Source organism: Epinephelus moara, chromosome 24 (genome assembly GCF_006386435.1).
Source record: "Epinephelus moara isolate mb chromosome 24, YSFRI_EMoa_1.0, whole genome shotgun sequence".
Classification (NCBI taxonomy): Eukaryota; Metazoa; Chordata; class Actinopteri; order Perciformes; family Serranidae; genus Epinephelus; species Epinephelus moara.
The window spans coordinates 50,137,934-50,163,434 of NC_065529.1; the positions used below are offsets into that span (position 1 = coordinate 50,137,934).

Consider the following 25,501-nt stretch of genomic DNA (forward strand, 5'->3'; position numbering starts at 1 on the left):
GAGTGAAGTGGAGCCTGCGGAGGAAACACCGGTTAGCCCCGGTTTCACTACAGGCAGATTCACTCGCTACAGGGGCGAGGAAATAAAACCTGAACAGCCAATCAGAGGGATCTCTCTCACCGACAAGCTCCGCCGCCGATTCAACATGCTCAATCGGCCGAAAAGCCGCCGACGCCTAAGTGCCGACAGTGCGGGACACACCGCAAAGACTAGGCCGACAGACGCTCACTGACGGCCCAACTTTGGTCGCGGCCGACCGTCAGCTTGGTGTGTCAGGGCCTTAAGGAGCTCCCAGACCTCTTGTTTTCCCAATTTTTGGACATTTTGGGCTGCTGTTCTTTTTTAAGATAGCTGCAAACTGCTGCTAGCTGCTTCTTATATCTCCTGGCAGAGGGTCGCACACATAACACATTGTCAAAACATCACATCCATCCTGTCCATGGTCCCACCCTGCCGGTCGACCCTTTTACACAGACGTCATTTCAGCACTGGTATTACCTCCACCGCTGGCTTTAAGGCAAGACAACTCTGTCTCCCTGCTGCATTCTTAATTTTTATGCAGAACAGCAAGGCAGCATAAAGGCTCAGTATTCCCGCCATGAACAGGGGCTTCTGTCACATCCTCTGCGGCTGGCTTAATGTGAGAAAAGCAGAGAATGGTGAGGCAGAATGAAGTGCAACATTCCCACCTTGAACAGGCTGTATGAAAGAGAGTGCTCTTATTGTCTCATCACCCCAAAAAATGTGATTTTTCGAGTAAACTAACACAGCGTGCACCGTGCGCATCTTCCCAACTCTATTGAAATCTGATCTTTGTGTTGTTTTTGGCTCTGCAGGAAATCGTGCACAGCCTGTCAGACACGAGTTGCTCTGTAAGTCCGTTTATTAACAAACACAATGTTAGCTTTTTCGGGCTCCAGCTTCCCAACGGTGATCGCACAGCGGAGACGCTCTGTTTTTATCGCCAGAGTCCAGAGTAGATACTCACTCTGGAGCAAACCCCCGTCACTCCTCTCAGCTGTCGGGGTATAAGACACAGGACTTCTGCTGGTCTCCAGGAGCGTCAGCATTTATTTCTGCACAGACTGCAAACTCCACTGTACCTTCACTGCTACGTGATCATTCTGTGCAGCTGGTTTCCAGATGACCTACACTGCTCTTATAATAATAATATTGGGTGAATCATTTTGTCCTGTTGCTCATAACTAATGTAATACAAGGTGGAATTAGCTCCATGATGCTGTCAGCACAGGCTGCTGATCAAGGCTACTTTACCAGAACGTTTCATAATGACAAAAGTCAGTTCAGCAGGTTTGCATAAAATCAACTGAGTTCAAGCTCGCAAGCACCTGGATAATCACCTGGGCTGCCTCCCTGGTGATTACAGGTTATAGGTTAATCTTGGTGTTGTAGAGGCGACTGACAGGGGGCTGACAGTTCACCAACACCATGGTGTTGGGCAGGTCTAGTTTAGGGGACCTTTCCCCTTGGAGGAACACAGGGTCAGTCTTGAGCTTTAGGTGGTGCCTTAATATCCACTCTGAGATTTCAACCAGGAACGCACTGATGTGTGGGCAGCAGCAGCAGCAGCAGCAGCAGCAGCAGCGTAGCAGTGGTAGAAGCCATGTGAGTGTATGACAGCAACAAGTGGGAAAGCACTGATGTGTGGGCAGCAGCAGCAGCAGCAGCAGCAGCAGCAGCAGCAGGAGCAGCAGCAGCGTCGTAGTGGTAGAAGCCATGTGAGTGTATGACAGCAACAAGTGTCTCTGTGTAGGTGTTCTATGATAGATGAATAATGTATTAAAGCCAGCAGTTGTATTTCTCCAAATGCATTTATGAATGCGAGGCAATAATAAAAAATTAATTTATACGAGCTGAGCTGGCAGTAAGAACATTACATTTGGCTGCTAAAATTCATAAGCACCGAGCATGAATAATGAAGGCGATGAGAACCTGGAAAATACCACCTTGCTGTCTCTTCTTCATATCCTGGGACTTTCTTTTGCTTGTGCCATATCATTGATAGAAGACAGAGATGAGCGAATGCATTGAAAGCTACCCTCAGTAACATTTGGTGTCACTCACTAGAACACATAGTGTGAATCTTGAGGTCTGACTGACATGTTGAATCCAACAGCTAGAGGTTAAAAACTCTACTGGGGCATTTTAAAGATTACAGCTGCAAAGGCGTCATTTTGTGTCTTTTCCTGTGTTTCCCACGTAGACAAACAGCTGGACCTGACCACAGTCGACCTGAAAAAGCTTAAAGTAAAGGACCTGAAGAAGATTCTGGAGGAGTGGGGCGAGTCCTGCAAAGGCTGTGCCGAAAAGACCGACTTCATCCGCAAAATCACAGAGCTCATGCCCAAGTACGCTCCTGCGGCTGCCAAAGCACGGACAGAACTGTAATGAGGAACAAAAACACATTCACACAGCTTTGGACTTGACTTGGACCAGACTGCTATCCAGTGAGGAGGAGGAGGAAGAGGAGGAGGGGGACCAGGAGAGGAGGAGGGGGGACCAGGAGAGGAGGAGGGGAGTTTTGTCTGACATGTTTGTCTCAGTCTTTTGGGTTTTGGGCGGTGTTCACTCATCTGGTAACGCTACACTGATTCAGAAGTATAGATATTGGTGTGTACACGTGAGGCCACAGCCTGTGCTATACTTTGAAATTAAGTGTAAGGAGACTGAACAGTGTTTGCAACAGTCGTCAGATTTAAGGTTGGAGGAATTCATACAACAGGAGCACTGATTAATGGGAACGGGTTTTCTGCTTACACAGTACGCTGGCTTAAAACGTGACTGATTCTCCAACAGGGTCAGTACACACACATTGATAGTTGTTAGTGGAATCAAGTCATAGAGCAGTGAGCAGCTGTGCCGGAGCAGTTGGAGGTTTAAGTGGCAGCTTGAGCATGTTTATTAGTCACTGTACAGTTTCCACCCCTTTTTCAGCCTCTGCCGACACCACCCGACAAGATCTTGATGCCGAGTTAAGACTGTATAAAAGACGTGGACGTAGCCTCTGGGTCTGTAAAGTGAAGCAGAAGTGCCTTAAACCTGCAGACACTCTAATGGCCAGCAGGGGGCGACTCCAGTCCAATTGTATAGACGTCTATGAGAAAAGGCGCCTACGCCTCACCTGTTTGTTACCTCAGTAAACATTTTCCCAAAGAGTTTATGGTCTCAATTACTAGTTCCAAGCCTTCTTCAACACAGCTTGATGTTCGTTTTATAAATTATGGTCCCACGTAGAGTCAAATGGACGATAACGCTGGGCTGTGCTTCAGGGCATGGCTCACCTGTGATTGACAAGTGACTACCATGGTGAGTCAATCAGGATAGAGCTGTTACAATAATTTTCTTCCCCGGTTTCACCCTCTCGTCCAAATAAGGCGCCCGGGAACGCTGCTCAGCCTTGCTTCTATTTTCCCCCAGTGGCCACTCGTGGTATTGCAGCAAGAAAATCCCCTGCAGCCTTTAGGCCACCGTTGTAAAAGAGCCGTCTGTAAAACCATCGACAGGATGCCTTGAACTGCAAAATAGATCAATTATGACTCTTTTTATTATACATTTTTCATCCATGGAGGTTTTATATTTTTAAAACTTTCCCCCAGGCAAAAATTTATGATGTCATCACAGTGCAGAGTCTGTGGGCAGAGTGGGAACTCGTGGGCGGAGCAGGCGGGAGAAACACTACTGCGCATATTCAGTGGGCTGTAAAACAAGAAGCTAGAAACCTTTGGCATATACGCCATGGATGTACCTGGATACAGCGTTGGCGGCAGGCCCTCGTTCATTCCTGTAAAAGTTGCTCAGTGGTGCATGAAGCCAAAAATCTCTGAACCAGATGACCGGCGCTACTTCTGCATCACTGGGCATATACAACTTGCGCACTAAAGACTTTCACAGCTACTTCTGGTTTAGTGCTACGCTAACTTGATTAATCTTGTGGCTCTTCTAGACCTCCAAAATGGATCAAATGAAAGTGTAACAAGCCACTTCACAGGGGTTGTGAGGCTTTAAAAAAAAAAGGATCTATCAATTTACAGACGTCTCTTTTCCAATGTAGGGCTAAGAGGAAAAGTCGTTCAGGGACCAATGACATCACGTGACGAACTCAGGAGCACCATTACACTTCCTGGGGGGCCTAATATACGCAAGCAATTCTCACTGGACTGAATAGGCTCCATCTTTAGGTCCAGCATCCAGTTCTAGTAATACATCCATGGTCCAAATATGGTCACTTCTGGCCTAAAAAAGAAAAACAAAGATGGTGATGGCCAAAAGGCTTCAAAAGGGTGACGTCACAGTGGCTACGTCCGCTTGTTTTATACAGTCTGAGATGCTTTTTGGAAAGTTGTCATGTTTTAAAGAATGTGTTTCATTTCCGCCGACTTTTCCCTGATTTCCATGCCATCCTGTCGAGGAGGATGAGGAACACTGATGTTGATGAACCCCATACTGATGCTTAAAGGGAAGCCCGTCTTAAAACAAACGGACACACTGTACTGTTAAGAGAATAATCTGTGGCTGTGACTCCTCCTGTTGATTCGGCTCCTCGAGGAGTCTGATGTGATCAACACTCACAGTCCTGCTCTGTGCAAAATCTAATTTAAAGTTTATCTGGGGTGAATTTGAAGCTTCAGCTAAACTTAAGAACATAAAATGACATAAAATGAGAGCTGTGTATTTTGTCCCCAGTGTGAACAGGAGGATTACAGCAACCAACAACAGTTGCGGTGTACTTACAGGCATGTGAGTGTTGTGCTAAGATAGACTTGGAAAGAAGAGTGAACCTGTCCTTTAAGGCCCATGACCACTCTACTGTAGAGACATCCAGATCTGCAGCACTCTCCCTTTTTAACCTCCAACTTAGTCTTTTTTTAATTTTCAGTTGACGTCACCTGTATTCCAACAAATTGTGCCATTGTTTTGTTTTGTTTTTGTTTTTTTTAAAATAAACTTGTTTTCTATGTTTCATTCATGACAGCAGCACCACGTGGCCTCGCCAGTAATCCACATTTTTATGGAAATGATTCAACAAATAACACGTGAGGCGCAACATAACAAGTGTTTGTGTCAGTGGTTTATTAGGAGGGACGGCACGGAGTATGGGTGACATATGTTAAAGTACATTTAGCTAGTCTTTGACACGTGACGGTACACCAGCCCTTCTGGCAGCGAAGTAAGAAATATTTAGGTAAGATATTTATTGAGGATTTCTTCTTTTTTTTAAGATTATCTTCTTTCATTTCTTGACTTGTTTCCTGGCTTTCTTTAATTTGACTGATGCATCCCAGACGGTTTCTGTAGTGCTGATGTTAGTGTTGTGAACCTTGTAAATCATGAAATAACGCCTCCTGCTGTCCACCTTCCACTTCCAGGCAGCGCTGGGATCAGCTGCAGTACCATCTAATCAGGAATTGGATAGTAGGACATTTAAAATAATAATAAGAAAATTGTTTGGGGTGGTAACAAATGTTGAAAATGTCTGACCCCACTCACCCACCCCTCTCACAAATTCAGCTGTGTAAGAATATTGCAGACTTGTGTCTTTCCAAAGGGATAGATGTTTTATTGTTTGTTGTGAGCTAATGTGTACTTAAAAAAGAAACAGGACAAAGGTTTGTGAGGCTCGATGAGACTTGATATAGGAAATGAAAACTTAAAATATGCTGTTGTTTCACATTGACCTTTTCATTTAAGGCCCAGTCATTTGTTACAACTGTACTATTCTACTTTTTCATTAAAATATGAAAAAAGAAACCTGTTGTTTAATGATTCCCTAAATATTTCAGCAGTGAGACGGGTTAGTTGTAATAAAATGTTTATACTTTGTACTGTTTCTAGACTACATCTGAAGGACAGTTCAGGTATTTAATGTGCACAAATGTTCTGTATTTAAAGGTCCAGTGTGAAGGATTTGATTTAGGGGGAAACAGGCAGAAATGGAGCATAATATAAGCATGTTTTCTTTAATACACGTTCTCAGTGGGTGTTGGCCTCCACCAGGGTTGTCTTTTGTCATCGATCCTGTTTGTAATCTTCATGGACAGGCTCTCAAGGTGCAGCCAGGAGGAAAGGGTCCGGTTTGGGGATCTCAGAATTGCATCCCTGCTTTTTGCAGATGATGTGGTTCTGTTGGCTTCATCACACCGTGACCTCCAGCGTGACCTGGGACGGTTTACAGTAAGTGGGGAGCGGTTGGGATGAGAGTCAGCACCTCCAAACCTGAGGTCATGGTTCTCTCCTGCAAGACGATTGCTCCCTCTGGGTTTGGGGAGAGTTACCGTCCCAAGCAAAGGAGTTAAAGTATCTCAGGGTCTTGTTCACGAGTGAGGGTGGAGTGAAATGGACAGGCTGTTTGGCGCCACGCTGGCCCTTTGTGGTGAAGAGGAAGCTGAGCCAGAAGGCAAAGCTTTACTGGTTCAGCTACATGCCAACCCTCACCTATGGTCATGAGCTCTGGGTAGTGACTGAAAGAATCAGATCACAGATACAAGCGGTTGAAATTAGTTCCCTTAGAAGGGTGTCTGGGCTCAGCCTTAGAGATAGGGTGAGGAGCTCGGACATGTGGAGGGAGCTCAGAGTAGAGCCGCTGCTATTCTAACTGAAAGGAGGATTTCAAGTCATGGTAGATAATCAGAGTCCTAATGGTGTAGTATTTAAAATGAATGTCCCACCCCCCATGTGAGTTTTCTTTGAGACCATTTGCACTCATTATATAAAACCTAACATTTAAAATAGCTTAAGTAGACGTTAAACAAAATGCTGACTTTTTGTTTTCATTAACAAATGTTTTGTGTGTAAATGACCCTTAGTTGAGCATAGAATTTAAATGCTTACAAAATACATACCCAAGACAAACAACAACAAATTACACAATGTTAATATCATATTTAATCTATATAATTTATATAAGGCTTTACAAATGCTGTTTTCATTGCTTTACCATTCTTCAATCTGTGTAATGTTTCGACATAGTGTCAAAATTCTCTTTTCAGTTTATGTACGTGTGGCTTTGTTTTGGGCCATTTACATTTGTGAATATAAAATGTTCCAAATAAAATAAAGAGGTTCAAAATAAACATTATTTTGCAATCAATAAAACTCGTATCATGAAAAAGAAATACAGTGTCTCTTTTTAAAAAAAATAATAAAATATTTGAACCAGTCAACATCTTAAAGAAATGTTCTAGATACATACAAAATAAATGTTACAAATAATTTCAATTTCATAATTACAAAACGCACATTTTCCATCAGTTCACATCTGAATCTAGAGAGCACCTGCTTTACAGAATAATGTATAAATGTAAATGTGTAACTTTAAGTGAAACTTCTGATTTTGTGGGTGTCACAATATTTCTCAAAGTTCCAGTCCGACAATTATCATTTAAGAAACTTTACTGAACAATTTAGATTTACAACAATAAGATAAGATAAATATTATCAGAGTAAATTGGCATGAAACTGGGTAGAAAAGAAAAAACAGAGAAGGAAAAAATTTTGTCAGCCCAAATAAAGGACAAAATAAAATAGTTAACAGAAAAAATAAATAAATAAAGATAAAAATAAATAAAACATAAATTAATAAAAATAATACAAAACAAAGTTATTTGGTCTTTATTTGAAAGTGAACCGTTTTTATTTTCAGGTTTCAGTCCGAAAATTATTTTAGTGTCCAAAATAAAGCGTGCTACGTCATGACGGCCGCCGACGGTGCGTCATCGCAGTCTCCGCCTTTCTCAGGGAAAGCACACATTCCTATTGTCCAAGATGGCGGCGTAGGTGCAGACCCTCCGCGGCTGACATGTTTTTAAACGTTTTTATGCCTTTATCCCGACATATATGCAACAACCCGGGGCTCGGACTGGAAGCGTGTGTTTGTCGAAGCCGTCGTCTGCCACGTTGTTTCTGCTAACACCCCTGCAGTTCGCCCCCCAGGCCGGATTCCCGCTGCAGGCACCGAAAAGTTTGGGCTCCATCATCCTTTGAAGATGAAGAGGCAGGCCGGGAGAGAGACTAGTCCGTCCAGGGCCGTCGCTAAACGGATACGGGAAAGGGAACGAGAGAGTGCACGGAGGGAGGAGCTGCCGCCGCCGCCGCCGCTGGCTCTGCTGCTGGCGGAGAGCCGGGGATACCACCGACGGAGCCGAAGCAGGGAGCGGGAGAAGCCGCGGCTGAGGGAGGAGCGAGCGGCCGCCCTGGAGCTCCACCACCGACACGAGCTCAGCCTCCTCGGCCGTCCGCCGCTACGGACCACGGCGGCGGTGGAGCTCCCCGCCGCCAGACCGGGCACTCTGGAGTACAAAACGCTGCTCATCAGCAACCTCGGCTCGCAGGTCACGGACGAGGACGTGGAGGACGCGCTGTTTCACGAGTTCAAAAAGTTCGGGGACGTCAGCGTGAAGCTGTCGCACACACCGGAGCTGGGCCGGATCGCCTACGTGAATTTTCGGCACCCGGAGGACGCCAAAGAGGCCAGACACGCCAAATCCTCCAGGTTAGTTTTGGGTGACCGACAGCTTAAAATTGAACCCATGTACGTCAGGAGGCGGAGCGTCACGCCGCCAGATGCTGGATATTTGCCTCTGCACGCACCGTACCCCTACAGACAGCGCTCCCTGTCCCCGCCCGGTCCCGGGGTGAGTAACATCAGAGACATCAGGGCGAGACATTACGCCTTGGAGACCCTGGGTATCAGCAGGGAGAGGGAGAGGCTCTTGGATTATTATGGTATGCTGGATGAGAGGGGCCGGCCCTATGGCTTCCCTCCAATGCCAGTGGTGGAGGATTTAAAACCTGAGGATGATCAGAGGGCGACCAGCAACCTTTTTATTGGCAATTTGGACGGTAATGTTACAGAAGTAGAACTAAGGAGGGGGTTTGACAAGTATGGCATCATAGAGGATGTTGTGATTAAACGCCCAGCCCGTGGACAGGGTGGGGCGTATGCTTTTGTGAAGTTTCAGAACCTGGACATGGCCCACCAGGCCAAGGTGGCCATGCAGGGGCGGCTTATGGGTGGAAATCCAATAAAGATTGGCTATGGCAAAGCTAACCCCACCACACGGCTCTGGGTGGGCGGCCTTGGGCCTGGAAACTCCCTGGCTGCCCTCGCTCGGGAGTTTGACCGCTTTGGAAGTATAAGGAATATCGACTATGTTAAGGGGGACAGTTTTGCTTACATTCAGTATGAAAGTCTGGACGCTGCTCAAGCCGCCTGCACCCAGATGAGGGGGTTTCCGTTAGGTGGTCCGGAGCGGCGACTGAGGGTGGACTTTGCTAAAGTTGAGGAGAGCCCCTCCCGGCCATTTCCTCCTGGTTACCAGCCTCCTGTCGCGGTACCCTCCCACTATGATCTCCTCGGGGAGGCCTACAGCCGTCATCGCAGCCTGGAGCGGGAGCTGAGGGGAGTCAGGGACCGCTCGTCGCCACCCTCCCACAGCCTCCTCTCCCAGAGGGAGAGAGAGAGGGCCCTGTTGGAGAGAAACTACCCCACCAGCCCCACCCGTAGCCTGGAGAGGAGAATGGGAGGAGTGGAAGCATTTGGGAGGAGTGGGAGAGCAGCAAGGAGCCGCAGCAGGAGCAGGGAGAGGTGGCTGAAGGAGAGGGAGGAGAGGAGGAGCAGGAGGAGGAGCAGGAGTGTGTCCACTGACAGGCTGACAGAGGAGAGGGAGAGAGACAGGGAGAAGGAGAGGGGGAGGTCGAGGGTTCGAGGTCTGGGTGGGGCTGTCTCTCCTGACGCGAGCCCAGACAGAGCGCGGGTTCGAGCTCCTGACTCCACCACAGAGCCCAGAGACCACTCCCCCGAGAACGGAGGAGGAGGGCGACACTCCGCCAGCAACGAAGAAGATCCACCATTTGGCCGCCACCACAGCAAGAGGTCCAGCGAGCATCTCAACAATCATCACCATCGAAACAGCGAGGTCATCGCCGCCGTCTCCCCTGCGATCCACACGGACACCCACACCTCCTCCTCTCCCAGCACGCTGTCAGAGTTCGCCCAGGCGTCGCTCTCCAAATCGTGGCACGGCTTCTTTGCTCTGAAGAACAGCAGTTTCCCCACAGACCTGTACATGCTGGAGGGGGGTTCCACGTTCTTCAACACGGTGATGAAGGACACCCTGAAGCTGCAGAGCCAGAACCAGCCCAGCCAGCTGAAGATCGCCCAGAGGCTCCGCATGGACCAGACCCGACTTGACGAGGTGTCGCGGCGCATTAAACTCGGGCGGCCTGATGGGTTCGCCATCCTTTTGGCTCTCCAGGGCCCCATCGACCGCCAGGCCCCGACCCCCGAGCCAGGCCTGCAGGCACGCTTGCTCCGCCACCTGGTGACCTACCTGCGGAACAAGGAGGCCGCTGGAGTCGTGAGCCTGCCTGCTGCAAAAGAGGGGGGGCCTGGGGCCATGCTGTACGCCTTCCCACCTGGAGTGTTCTCACAACAGTACCTGCAGGCCGCCAAAAGGACTGTGGGTAATCTGGACGAGGAGCACATGGTTATTGTGATCGTCAATGACACTAATTGATTTTAACACTGAAGAGAACATACATGTACAGACACTAAAGGCATGCACACACACACACACACACAGAGCGAGCTGAGAGGAAACTCGCCTGACGACAAATACTTCCATGTTGTTTTCACAAAGATGCATTTTATCGTTTTGTCCAGTATCTTAATAATGAAACACAGCAACGTACACTACACGTCTCTCTTCTACTCTTCCTCATTTATTACACCGGGGGAATTAAACGTTAAAATGGTCTGTGATGAAAAACACTTAAAGGAGAGGGGACGTTAATGAAAGGCCTGCCGCACACACAGGCAGCACTGTTGCTTTTATACTCTAAGCTGTAACATACGACACTAAATCTGAGGGTTTGTTTATATGCTCGTTTACTTTATTTGTGTTCCTTTTATCAGAAGTCGTTCTGTATATCCAGTATATGTGGGACTGGGAGGTTTTATACCAAGTGATTGTACTGTAAACTGAGTGGGAAAGTGATGCCAGCTGAGTCTGGCTCAGGCTACTCCAGTTTGTGTGCTCTACTGGCTTCTACTCGCAGGTTGAGACTGTTGTGACGTGGTTTTATTTCTTTTTGTTAAAAGCACCAGCCGCCACAGCCAGTAGAGACAAAAGTGAATTTCCTGACCCGTCCCTGTGACTGTGTATTTTACATAGGTAGTGTTTTATCAATTGAACCATTCCAGTTTCCTTTTTGTTTTGAGAGTTGTGAGCGTGTCAGTTTGGTCTGTCGTTGCATGCAGGAAAAGAGAAAAAAAAAAGATGCTATATCTTGTCTGTCTTTCAGAAACCTGTCGTCACTTGAGATGTTTCAGTTTGCTGGAGATTCGTGTTCCGCTGTCATACCGGTGCGAGGTCTGTTCATGTTACTAGTTCAGATTTTATATTGTATAACGGCTTTTATTCAATTTTAATACATGAATCCATCCATCTCTCATCCATCCATGCTCCTGTCTCTTTTCATCTGCCGTCACTGTAGCTTCAGTCATGTCTACCTGGTCCCATAGTGCGAACGTCATTTACAGGGAATTTTGGTGTAGAAACCAGAACAGTTGATGCTTAAAGTGATTGCACCGACTTTAAAGGGAGTGTTTGGATTTTTTTGAAGTGGGGTTGTATGAGGTATTTATCCATAGTCATTGTGTTAAGCCGCTGTCCCACTGCACGACAAACCTGCTAATATCTGGCTTTTTAATGCAGTGGGAAAGGTTTAAATCGGCATTCACACCGGGGTCGAATCACTGCAGTAGACACGTGTCACCTCAGACTCCGAACAGCATTAATAGGAGGGGTCATCCCTATGTTTCCCGGGTTCTATGTTCCCCACTCAACCAAAAAGGGTTCTATGTTTCCCGCTTGGTTGAGCAGGGAACATAGAACCTGGGAAACATAGATACGCTCCCTAATAGGAATCACGTGAACGTGCTAATTTCAGCTCCTCTACCGGTGAGATGCAACAAAACACCGTCTGTCTCCACACATGCTGCTCTAAAAACATTAATCCAAATGGGTCTGCACCGAGTTTGAAAGAGAGACTGAATCACAAAGAGATGTATAGAAACAAGTAACCTACTACTACTGTTTACCTGTTCTCCGGCCTGTCCGTGACGTTGAACATGACACACACAAAAAAAACACACAGAAAGGCGGACTCATCTGCTGCAGAGCCGCTCTGGTGTGCTGGCAACAGGAAAAGAGTCGACAGCCTATTTTTAGTTGGTTCACCTGTGTTTTTAAAAGGGTGTTGCGTTTGTAGATGGTGATCAGTTTGGAGAAGCAGACAGGCGTGCAGCCACAGACGCTAAGCGATGTACTGCTGTGGACAGGAGCAGCAGCTAAACATACTCTAGACACTGAAAAAAAAAAAGTATCAGTTTAAATGTACGCTCTATTTAAAATATTTTCATCGCTCTATCTTGGCATCAGACAGCCTCTCTGATGTGGAGCTGATGCTGTTACGTTGCTCTCTTTTAAGCCACCAGACGCCACTGACAAAAGCATTTTTCCTCACTGGACACGGGACACGGGACATGCTCGCCTGTCGCTGCCTCGATAGTTTGTGTTGTGTGACTTTGGTGAATCCAAACTAACCTATTAAACAGCAGAGACACACAGCACACACAGATGTCCCGTCAGGAGAGGCTAACCAGGCAAAAGGGGCCTGATGACATAATGCTGACACATTTTGCAGTGATAGCAATAACCTAGGCTCGCTGTGACTGGTGTTACATGGTGTTTGGGCATACACAGCTTACATTAATTGCCAAACGCCCCGGCTGTCGTATTGCTTTTTTAAATGAATGCTTAGTGTGACGATGGCTGCACTGAGTGGCAGCTCAAAATATTATAAGTGAGATTTTCTCATCACGTGATGAGCGTAAGGAGAGTTGACAGACAAGACGATGGTGGAGAAGTCAGTGTCAAAGCAAAAACTAGGAGGCTTCTTTGCCGATGGAGTCAGAGGTAGACCAGTGATCCTAAGGAGTCTGGTGGCTGTAAAGAGAGAGCATAGACGGATACAGCGGCTTCAGTCTCCGTCAGAATCTCTGTCTGACAGCGAGGTAAAGTGCTGAAGTGTAGCTTACACTTAACGTGACACTGATTTGTTTTTTAGGTGGCTGAAATATGTTTTGTTGCTGCGCCCGTCCACAGCAGCACCTCGCTGAGCTCCCACGGTGGTGCTGCAGCCTGCTTCTCTAAACTCTGGGCGTGTCGACTGACATCTACTGTAGGTAATACTCTGACTGTTATAGTGCCTTATACAACCCAGTTAAAAAAATCCCAACTGTCCCTTTAAATTTCCCTCAAAGCTCTTTAATTATCTCTAGAAATATACAAGCAACACATGCATGCTGATTTCAGTCAGACTCACCTCAGGCTAAATCTTTTCCAACAGCTGCAGAGATATGTCTTCATGTCTTCAGCATTAATCTCTTGCGATTTTTGTAACTGAACCGGCGCTGACTTAATTTTTTACCATTAATGTTGAGTGAATGTTTGTGCCAAGATGATGTGTCAGAGGAAAAACACTTGTCCCACCCAGATGATGATGAATGAAACCTTAGAGGGCAGAGAAATAAAAAAATGCGGAAATAGTTCTGCTCACCTAAGATGGCAGACGTACACTTATTCTGTTGTCATGGAAATGAAGTGTTGTTAGTGTGTGACGGCTAGTTGTCACGGAAACAGGCAGCTCTTCACCTCTACATTGTTTATCTGTGTGTTCGTTGCTGTTTGCACCAACCAAATGAGAATGTATAGCTCCTATAGAAGACGTGTGATACCTCATGTAGTCTGGGCGGTGTTGGTGACGTCTCTCATCATCTCAGCTCTGTGCTGCACGTCGGCTACGTTTACTCCATCTGGTGTTTTACTGACACCAGATCAAGGTTGGTTAGAGCCTGAAAATGTTTCCCGTTCTGTCACGTCATGAGGAAATTAAACCTGATGGTGTTCGGATTTTAACACTGTCGTCATTTTACTTTGAAAAGGAGCAGTAAACACTGCGTCTGCTCAGTGAAGTGAGGACTGAAGAACTAGACGACATGTCAGACTAAAGATAAACATGTTTGTTTAATGCCCACCGTTTGTTTACAGCACAAGCAGCTTAATATGTAAAAGTTAAGACACAAAACACATCTAGATCTTAAAGGGATAGTTTGAACTGGGGTTGTATGAGGGGTGCTTACCCACAGTCAGTGTATCACATACAGTAGATGTTATTCAGCACGCCCCCAGTTTGGAGAAGCAGACTGGAGTCAACATGGAAGCTTATCAGTTTGCTGCTGTGGATGGGTCAGCAACAAAACGTGTTTTAGCCACCTAAAAAATATATATCAGTTTAAGTGTACACTTCTGTCAGACAGCCTGTTCTGACAGGGAGGCGTTAACGGCTTCAGTTTCTTATCTATACTTGTCAAAGCCACCAGACTCCATCGACAAAAACAGTAATTTTAGCTCACTGAACACAGGAGCTGCTGGTCGACTGCTGCCTCTATCAGTTAGTTCGTTTGTGTAATTGTGTGACTTTGGTGAATGTGAACTAACCCTTTTGAATGCCAAAGCCACACAATAACACAAATAAAACACCTGTTAGAGGCAGCAGTGGAGCAGCAGCTCCTGTGCTTAGCCAATGTTAAATCACTGTTTTTCTCAGTGGAGTCTGGCTTTGTAGAAAGTGATTTAACAGCTTCATTTTCCAGATGGAAATCACTGTCTGACAATAATGTAAGTCAATGAAAATATTCTACATATAACGTACACTTAAACTGATATTGATTTTTTTTTTTTTTTTTTTTGAGGTGGGACTTTTTTTAGGCGGCTAAAACTGATTTTGTTGCTGACCCCTTCACAGCAGTAGATTGATTAGCTTCCATGTCCGACTCCAGCCTGCTTCTCCAAACTGGGGGTGCACCACCTGCCATCTACTGTATGTGATACACCGACTATGACTAAGTACCCCACACAACCCCACTTCAAAAAATCTGAACTATCCCTTAAAAGAACATGTTCTTGAAGAGCATTTGCAAGTAGAAAAGACAGGGCTGCAGCTAACTATTACTAATACAGATTCATCTTTAATTATCTTTAAATTAATTAATCATCCATAAAATGTCAGGTAAAACTACATTTTGCCCCCCACAGTCTGCATGTCTGAGGTATAATTCAAAATGCTTTACTTAAGACAAGAAAGGAATTCAGAGAACAAAAAAAAAAGTCCCAAATGTGAAGTAATTGAAGTAATATCCACCTGCAGACAAAAAGTCAAACTGTGTGCAGGAGGCAGTGTCTCTGTTGTAAATGGACATCTTAATGTGGAGCCTAGTTTTCATTCTTTCGTTCTGTCAGGCAGACGGTAGACAGAAAGCAGCTTTTGAACGGCACAGGAAAAACAAACGACATAATGTCAGGACAGTAAAACCAAACATGCATGACAAATTGTTGCGATGGTGATGCCGACTTGTTGACAAAGAATGGAATAAAATATATTAATGAAACTATTTTGGGTTTATTATTTGATGTAATTACTCCAGTAAGTGTCCAGGAGCTACGCAACATCCAGATGTAAATCCTGTCATGGGTGGACGGCAAAGAGCTAAGATATTTAAACCTTTGATACCATTGTTGGTATGTTCTGCCACCTTTCATTATTTTACTGCTCTGCTCTGAAATGACATCCTGTTTCCTGTCGACCGTCTGCCTGATCCCATGTGAACGCAGCAGAACTGCCAGTGCTGGAAAGTAACTATTTTAATAGTATTTGTACTTGAGTATTTCCATTTACGCCTCCGTTACATTTGTACTTCTTACTCTGCTTTTACAGATTATTTGACATACAAACGCTTGCTGGTAAAACTCTGTGATTTTCAGTGAAAAAAGTGCCCTGGTTATAAAGTAATATTCGTCTGGAAATGAGTCGATAAAGTTTTCCTTTCATATAAAAAGTGAAACATCTGCAGCATCTGTAGCACTTTAATCTGTTTTCAGTAGAATTCATCTCCCAGCTGGCTGACAGCAACATTAGCAGGGTTGCGACAGTATGAAATTTTTATAGGCTCAGAAAATATTGTGGTTTCATGGTATCCCGGTATTAAAGAATTTATCTTATTATCAGTCAGAATGAGCCTCAAAGGAATGAAAGCAGAAGGGTTCAAACCATTTTGTTAATGTGAGTTTGTGTAAAAAGTCTCCCCTTTGAAAAAAACTTAAAATAAAAGGGAGATTCAACATTAAGTATAAATTTTTTTTTCAATATCGTAGATAAGCAACTGTACACGGTAAATATCAGCTTTTATATCACGGTGTACCTTAAAAACCCCGTACATCTCTGCAACCCTCATCATTAGACGTTGATATTTGGTTGAATCTAGGTTGTGTCATCGTGTGACCAAAATTCAACGTCAGGACAACATCATCAGTTTGATGTAGAATACTGACGACAGATGATGATATTTTGTTTGTATTAAGTTGTGGCGTTAATTAACTAAAATCAAACGTCGTATGCCAGCGTCACCATGACGTAATGACATTTAGTCGTAAGCTTTGAGAGAACAAAACACAACGTCTGCAAATCGCGACATTGTTAATGTGACATATTTAAAATATCATCAACCCGATTTTCATTCCAACCCAAATTTAACATCTGCCCGACATTTGAGTCCAGCATCTTTCTGACATCGTATGGTCGTCCGGTGCCAGCTGGCTAATTTCACTAATTAAGTGAAAATCAAATTTTTCCAAACCTTTAATGCAGCAATCTGCTTTATTCGCTCTGGATTGATTGAAGACACAGACACTGCTTTGTAGAACATTTATAAAACAAGTTGATTGAAATCGGGTTGAAATATTCTCACTGCAAAATCAGGTGTTAGGACTGAATCACAAACAGAAATGATTTTGTAAGAGTGAGGTTTTGCAGATTAAAAAGCCCAACACTTTTTAAAATAGTTAAAATCAGTTCGCCTCCACATCTGTGATGATATTCCTAAAATATATATATAACACTACAAAAGGGACCATTCTCATCATGAGCACTTCTGATATTTTAAGTATAATTTGCTTTTGTACTTTTAAGTAAAATTTTAGGGCTTTCACTTTATATTTACGTTGTAGCATCCTGTTACTGCTTCTTTCACCACCGAACTACCATTTTAAATTCTATTTTTTCCATTTTCACCAACTGTCTTAAAAGTACCTTTGATTTTCTTTTTTCTTTTTGTTTAAGCCACCACAACACATGCAGCTTTTCATTTGTGTCGCCTTGTTATTGGTCTGAAAGTTGCTCCATCCAGCAGTAATGGCTCGAATGTTTTTGAATAATAAAAACAGATATGTTCACGTGGAGAGTTTGAAACTGACGATAATCAGCCAGAAAAGCTCCTCATTCTCCTGAAACAGAAAGAAAAAACGAAGACTTCAAAATAAATGTGTTCATGTAACATAACACGTCGCTGAATGTTCATCCCGGCACCAGTCGTATAAATGTACCAGTTTTGTACAATATGCTGTCAAAGAAAATAAAAAATACTTTTTATATCAAGCTCCCCCGATGAACGACACGTCGTGAATACACTTCCCTTTTCCTGTCTCCTCTAAACTGATGGTGTTGCTGTGTTATGACCAATGATGATGATGTTACACAGACCAGGCAGAGTTCAAATCCATGACGACAATCGGTTTTGTACACAGACTCCCTCTTTGGTTTTGTTTTCGTGTCGACATAGAAACATGTATTCTGTATTGAAAGAAAATGTAATAAACATTTTATGCTCTTTCCAAGACTGGACGGCGTGGTGTTGGCTTTCATACTTTTTACAGTTTGTTATACAGATACACAGTACATGGTCTAACATGTACTGTCATATATTCACCTGTACAGATGAAATTAGGAACTTATGTCTTCCTTACTTGTAATATATACTGTATATATACATATTTTTTGAATCTACAACTGCTACTTAAAAGATGCATGAAATAAGTGGCTCAATGTCTGTTTGGGTGTACGCTGAAAAAAATTCAAAATCCAGATCGATGCTGAAAATGGTTTATTATTATTATTCTGCCTTGTTTTTTGGTGCTCTTCTCCTTCCTCATTTTAATGTAGAAACTTTATTTAACATTAACATAAAAACATTCAGCTCAGTCACGAAATCCCGGCTACTAATTTTATCACTCATAGGTTTTATACTTGCAGTAAATATTCAGTGTTTTCAGAAAAAATACCACGGTCAAATAAATGGATGGAATATTCAAAATCAAAACATTTTCATGATTTTTAAACTCTTGCGTATTCACTCATACTTTCAGCAAGAAACTTTAAAATGTTCCACATCTTTCATACATTATGGGTCTTATTCAGCGTTTGAAGTCAGCAGTGCAGTGTAGCATCAGATTTGCAAAAGAAAAATGCAAACCAATCATGTAAGAGATCTGCAATATTTTACATTTTCTTTTGCAAATCTGACGCTACACTGCACTGCTAGCTTTAAAAGTTCAATAATACCCATAATGTATGAAAGACGTGAAACATTTTATCATAATCATAAACCTTATTTATGAAGCACAGTTACAAAATGACTAGTTTTATTGTACAATAAAACTGAACAAATTTAAAACACACAGAGAATAAAACAAATAACATGTCATAACGTCATTTAGTAAGAGATAAAATAAAATAAGGCCAAAACTAAAATCAAGATAATAACTGGGACATAAAATCCAAAAAAGAAGAAGAAGATGGCAATAAAATAGACAGCTCAGATAAAATCAGGATATGCTGTCAGACAGAAATACATTTTTAGGAGAGACTTAAACAAAGACAGTGACTCAGACAGCCTTATGTCCTCAGGCAGGCCGTTCCAGAGCCTCGGGCCCTGATTGTAAAAGCTCTGTCCCCATTGGCCTTCAGTCTGGACTCAGACACGCAGAAGACCTCTCAAACTACGCAGAGGTTCATAAGAGACTAACAGGTCTGAACTGTATTCTGGAGCCGTGAAGAGTCTAGAGTCAGTCCTGAAACAAACATGGAGCCGATGTAACGAGGCTGAAACTGGTGTGATGAGACAAATCTTAAAACGTACGTTTTCAATGGCCTCTGGTTGTTTGTAGTGGTTTTAATATTTTAGTATTTTATCTTTATCTTTTTTATGTGAGTAATTGTTCTTACTGGTGTTGTTCTGTTTTATATTTGTGTACGTTTTATTGCTATATGTGTGTGTCATTCTTTTAATGTTGTACTTTGGTGAAATGTGGCTGCTTTTAAATGTGCTATATAAATAAAGTTGATTTGATTTGATTAAAAAAATTAGTTTAACGCCCCCCCCCCCCCCCCCCCCCCCCTTTTGCACCACCTCCTCCTCCCTCATTAGTAACGAACACTCCCGCATCTTCCCCGTGTTCTACTGAGCTTCCTCCAGTGTGTGAAACAGCGCCCCCTCTGGGTTGTAACGGCAGGTGATGGTGGTCAGATCTGGAGTCTGCAGACAGGTGAGGTCAGGTGAGGTGTGCATCCTCTGATTGTAAAGTTATTAATTATCCAGCAGTGTGGAAACAAACTCTGCAGCTGCTGAAAGAAACTCTGAAGAGATGACGTGACGTCAGTCAGTCAAATTCATCACAGCCAACAACATTTAATGTAAACATCCGGGAGAGTTAGCCTGATGCTAATGATGTTAGCTCCCGTGTTTGTTACAGCTGAATTTAGCTGCAGTGGATACAGTGTGGATAAATGTAGAGAGACACAACACCCTGTTGTCTTTGTTTGTTTGTTTGTTTCCCTAACAAACAAACAAACCAGTCATATATATCACATACTGTAGGTTGTTTATTGTGTCACAGTGTGCTGTATATTTAACCCCTTTCTGTCTGACAAAAGGTCAGCTGCTGCTTCTCTGACTTTATTCATCCGTGTTTGTTTATTTAAACTGTGGTGACGTTTATAGAGAGAAGTGACCTTTAATGAGCCAGAACAGGTCTGGCTGATTGTTGTGTTTAATGCATATAAATAACAATGTCAGTCATGTGTTTGATACATGCATACCCTTTGATATGAATTTAAAATGTAAGATCTCACTGCTGATCTGTACCTGTTGTAGTAGGCTACTGTAATAATAATAATAATAATAATAATAATAAACCTTATTTATAAAGTGCTTGGCAAAACTAAGTTACAAAGTGCCTCACATTGTTGATCCTGAATCTAAAACAGATTCAAGCAAATAACGCGAGGCATTCAAGAAATGACATGACAGAAGCAGAGAAGCAAAGTTGGCAACTAATTGCCCTGTAGGTTGCACTGACATACAGCAAATCAAAGAAATGGAATAATCCAAAAATGATATAATACAATAAAACATAAATGAAATTAACAGTGTGCTGAAATTAAAAAAAAAAAAAGCTTTTTCAAAGAGAAGTTTTAAGAAGTGATTTAAAAGGTGTCAATGATTCAGCAGCCTCAGATCCTCAGGCAGGGAGCTCCAGAGCTGAGGGGCCGCGGTCACCTTTAGTTCTGAGCCCAGACTGAGGATCTGAGGCTGCGACCCGGCTCCTATGGAGAGGCATCTCAATATGAAGTGTTTTAAAAGTGAGCAGTAAAATCTTAAGATCAGTTCTACAGCTGACTGGTAACCAGTGAAGAGGCTGAAGCAGGGCCGATGTGGTCATGATTTCTCGTGTTTGTTAGAAGCCAAGCAGCTGATTTTGCACCAGCTGAAGCTGTGAGACGTCTTTGGCTCGACCCTGAATGTAGTGAGTTACAGTAACCTTGCTGTGAAGAAATGAAAGCGTAGAAGACCTTCTCAAGATCGAGCTGAGAGAGAAAGGACCTGATTTTAGAGATGATTCTTAACTGATTCACTCATTCACTCATTCACTTGACTAATAAAAAAAAATCTGTTTTATTGAGTAATTTTTTCTGTTTTTCATGGTAATTTTTTTTTCCTTTTTGTTTTGTAAGGTGCCTGCGTAAAGTCGACAAACTAATGATGACACCATCTATATGACCTAAAGACAAGAGTATCTCCCAGTGTCTCAAACCCAAAACAAAGTAAAACTGGATTAAACTAAACAAGCGGGTCATGTTTGCTTCCATTATATCGAGCTCTCAAGAAAGGAATGAAAGCATCTGTTGTTCTATTGCTCTCTTAACTCAGAAAAACAGAAAAAATTACCTCGAAAACCAGAAAAAAAAAATACCCCAAAAAACAGAAAAAAAATTGCCCCAAAAAACAGAAACAAATTGCCCCGAAAAACAGAAAAAAATTGCCCCGAAAAACAGAAAAAAAATTGCCCCGAAAAAAGAAAAAAAAATACCCCGAAAAGCAGAAGAAAAAAAATACCCCGAAAAACAGAAAAAAAATTACACAGAAAAACAGAAAAATAAAAAATTAGTCAGAAAAACAGAAAAAAAATTACACAGAAAAACAGAAAAATAAAAAATTACTCAGAAAAACAGAAAAAAAATTACACAGAAAAACAGAAAAATAAAAAATTAGTCAGAAAAACAGAAAAAAAATTACACAGAAAAACAGAAAAATAAAAAATTACTCAGAAAAATAGAAAAAAAATTACACAGAAAAACAGAAAAATAAAAAATTACTCAGAAAAATAGAAAAAAAATTACACAGAAAAACAGAAAAATAAAAAATTACTCAGAAAAATAGAAAAAAAATTACACAGAAAAACAGAAAAATAAAAAATTACTCAGAAAAATAGAAAAAAAATTACACAGAAAAACAGAAAAATAAAAAATTACTCAGAAAAATAGAAAAAAAATTACACAGAAAAACAGAAAAATAAAAAATTACTCAGAAAAATAGAAAAAAAATTACACAGAAAAACAGAAAAATAAAAAATTACTCAGAAAAATAGAAAAAAAATTACACAGAAAAACAGAAAAATAAAAAATTACTCAGAAAAATAGAAAAAAAATTACACAGAAAAACAGAAAAATAAAAAATTACTCAGAAAAACAGAAAAAAAATTACACAGAAAAACAGAAAAATAAAAAATTAGTCAGAAAAACAGAAAAAAAATTACACAGAAAAACAGAAAAATAAAAAATTACTCAGAAAAATAGAAAAAAAATTACACAGAAAAACAGAAAAATAAAAAATTACACAGAAAAACAGAAAAACTTACTCAATAAAAGATATTTTTTTAAATTTGTCTAGTGAATGCAATACGCTTCCGTAATAGATTACTGGGCAACGGCTGTAATTTGTTTTTCAAAGGAGAAGTCACTGTCAAACATCACACCAAGGTTTTTGGCTGCAGGTTTGACTGTTGCACACAGGAGGCCAGGATGGTTCTGGAGGACAGAAAAGGAGTGTATCTGATTTACTGTGATTTAACTGGAGAAAGTTTTGGGACACTTTATGTTCACAGACAGGATAAAAGATGATTCAAATTGTCTTCTTCACTGGTTTTTAACGGAGCACATATTTCTGTGTCATCTTCCTGCTACTGTATATTATATTGTTTATATATTTCCATATACTATTTATTTTTGAGATGTGCGTTGTTACTGTGACTGAATGTGATCAAGTGTGATACATAACCAGCTCCGGAGCAGGTTAGCTGTTCAGCATCAGTTGCCATGGTGATTTATCCCGGTAAAAAGAGAACCAGGTTTGTAGCACTGAAAACCCAGAGTTAACCCTGAAGTTACCTCGCTAACTTCAAATCCTGCTTCGTAGCACAGGCCTCAGATCACGGCCAGTCGCCCTGCAAAGTGTGTCAGGAGCGAACAAAACACACCTTTGCTTATTTAGGTCAGGCCTCCTTGTAACAACACTGTATGCACTGTGTGTCACACAGAATCTGAGATCTAAACAAGCTGGATTTCAAAATGAATGATCTGTTATGTGAAAAGGAAACTTAACATATGTTTGACACACACACACACACACACACCTATCTATAATGCAATCTGATGTAGAAGCTGCGTAACAGAAAGCACGTCTGTCAGAAAGCCGAATCACCTCAGTGGTTCTTCTCCAGAATGCAGTTTGTAGTGTTGCAGTGGATTGCATTATCCTGCACCGGTGTTCACGTTATTTTGTCCACCCCCATCTGTTCCTCACTCTTTGATCTCTGACTTCTAACTGACTCCAGTGCAGCACATGTGTGAACACAGGGGGGCAGCACAGGCAAAGAAAAGGAAAGCAGCTGCAGGCATTTAATGTTTCCACAGACAGCTGGAGAGAAGACAGAGAGCGTCCACGGCTGAAACATGGAGCCTAAATATGTCTGACAGACTGACAATAACCCTAACCCTTGTGGCAACATGGAAAAATTGATTTGTTGTATTTGTGTCCCCAAAATTTAGTTTATTTTTCAACATGAGAGCCAGAGCTTTCAAACAGGCCACAGGTGCCTCCATCTTGTTTTCCCACCAGAGAGCAGCTTCTGAAGTTTCTTAAAGCTCCCAGTTTGTTGCAGAGTGTTTCCTTATATAATTAGTGCTGGAAATGTACATATATGTATAAGATGCAACATAAACAGCTTTGAGGTTTCAAATAGGACACCAGCCAGTTAAAGTTCCAGTTGCCCATTTCTCCTCATGTCACCTGGTTCCTCAACACGTGGACCTTGTTGCTTTTTTTTTTTTTTTTTTTTACCAAATTTTATTCAACAATTTGCATATGTACAGGCACAGTAGCACAGCGTCATGTTTTTTTTAAAAACAGAAATATTAATCCTTTTACCCTCCAATCCCCACCACCACCCAGCCCCATTCCAAAGTACTGATTTATTGCTGGATATAAGTAAGTAAGTAAAGTTTATTTATATAGCACCTTTCACAGATATAAAATCACAAAGTGCTTCACAATAAAAGCAAAAACACAGACAATAATACAATGAAAATACTTTTTTTTTTTAAAAATGGTCACAAATAAAACAAACCTATAAGAAGCAATAAAAGGAGGTAAAAACATTTAATCAGTCAGCCAAAGGCCTGTCTGAATAAAAATGTTTGAAGTTGCTTCATAAAAATAGTACAGGAATCTGTGGATGGGAGAGAAGGGGAGAGCGTTCCAGAGTTTGGGAGCAACAGCTTGAAAAGCACGCCTCGGGTTTTAAAATGGGTCCTAGGGATGGTGAATAAAATCTGGTCAGAGGACCTAAGAGTCAGATTTGGCAAGACGGGAGAAGGAGGTCGGCAACGTACTGTGGCATCTGACCATGTAAAGCTCTAAAAGTTAAAACCAAAATTTTAAAATTAATGCGGAATTTGATCAGTAGCCAGTGCAGACAGGATAAAATTGGCGTGATATGTGATCTCTTGTTACTACTGATTAAAAGCTGAGCAGCTGCATTTTGGACAATTTGGAGCCGGTTCAAAGTGGTTTGGTTTAAACAGGTAAAAAGAGCATTACAACAATCTAATATAAAGACTGATAGTGTGCAGCAGACTGATGCAACAGTTCAAAAGTAGTTTAGATGAAGGCTGAATGAAGTGGAGGAGTTAAAATATGAGTCAGTAAAATCCTGTGAATATTCTGGGAATAGAGGACCATGAAATAGCGAGGGAAAGGGTAAAGAGGAGTATTGTTAGAGAGTGGCAGTATGTACAGTAAATAGGTGCCATGGAATATTATTTGTAAAATGAACCACAAAATGTTGCAGCGAAAGCGTAGCTTGGAATACTGCAGGAAAGGGAAACATGACATGGAATAATATGTGAAAGGAATATCAGCCCAATCGCCAAAATCATTTTTTTTATTTCACATTTTTTTTCAGAATGCCACTTATTATCAATTTCTCTTTTCACCACAGTGTTGTCATCAGTCACCGCTCCCTCCATCCTCAGCCAGTTATAATGACAGACTATAAAACAGACTAATGCAAAGAAACATTTTCAGGAGAATNGAATAATATGTGAAAGGAATATCAGCCCAATCGCCAAAATAATTTTTTTTTATTTCACATTTTTTTCAGAATGACACTTATTATCAATTTCTCTTTTCACCACATTGGTGTTGTCATCAGTCACCGCTCCCTCCATCCTCAGCCAGTTATAATGACAGACTATAAAACAGACTAATGCAAAGAAACATTTTCAGGAGAATCTTTAATGAATTAAAATCAGCTGTGCCACTAATTAGTTGTGTCTGTTAAAGGGTTAACTACATAATATTACTAATACTAATAACATTGATATTATTATTGTGTTAAGAAAAGAAGCATTATTGATCTCAGGAGGTTCATTTTTCTTCAGACAAGAACAGTTATGAGCAGAAAATATATATATACAAATAACAGATCATCACTATAAAGCTATCCCTTTTAAACAAATCTTTTATCATAAATGATTTAATTTTAGACAATGACCTACACAGTATTCTCCTGACAGAGACATGGCTTGGCACCGACGCACCTGTTGTTCTCACCGAGGCTTCCTCACCAAATTTTAATTTTTTATTTTCTACTAGGGGGGTAAAAGAGGAGGCGGAACTGCATCAGTA

General features: G+C 42.0%; 3 protein-coding genes across 3 annotated transcripts in view; 2 read left to right on the forward strand and 1 right to left on the reverse strand.

Moving 5' to 3' along the window:
• Nucleotides 1-5,163, forward strand: part of manf (mesencephalic astrocyte-derived neurotrophic factor) — a 10,197-nt gene extending 5,034 nt beyond the window's left edge. Inside the window, exon 4 of the mRNA XM_050037733.1 lies at nt 2,225-5,163. Coding sequence (XP_049893690.1) covers nt 2,225-2,409 — 185 coding nt within the window. The 3' untranslated portion in view covers nt 2,410-5,163. The remainder of the gene's footprint in view (nt 1-2,224) is intronic.
• The window catches only part of pcbp4 (poly(rC) binding protein 4), a 536,281-nt gene that overhangs the window by 284,801 nt on the left and 225,979 nt on the right, over nt 1-25,501 (reverse strand). The gene's annotated exons all lie outside the window — the stretch shown is intronic.
• On the forward strand, nt 5,910-17,815 carry rbm15b (RNA binding motif protein 15B). Its single transcript, XM_050037664.1, has one exon. The coding sequence runs from the start codon at nt 8,004-8,006 to the stop codon at nt 10,533-10,535; it is 2,532 nt and encodes an 843-aa protein (XP_049893621.1). The 5' UTR covers nt 5,910-8,003; the 3' UTR covers nt 10,536-17,815.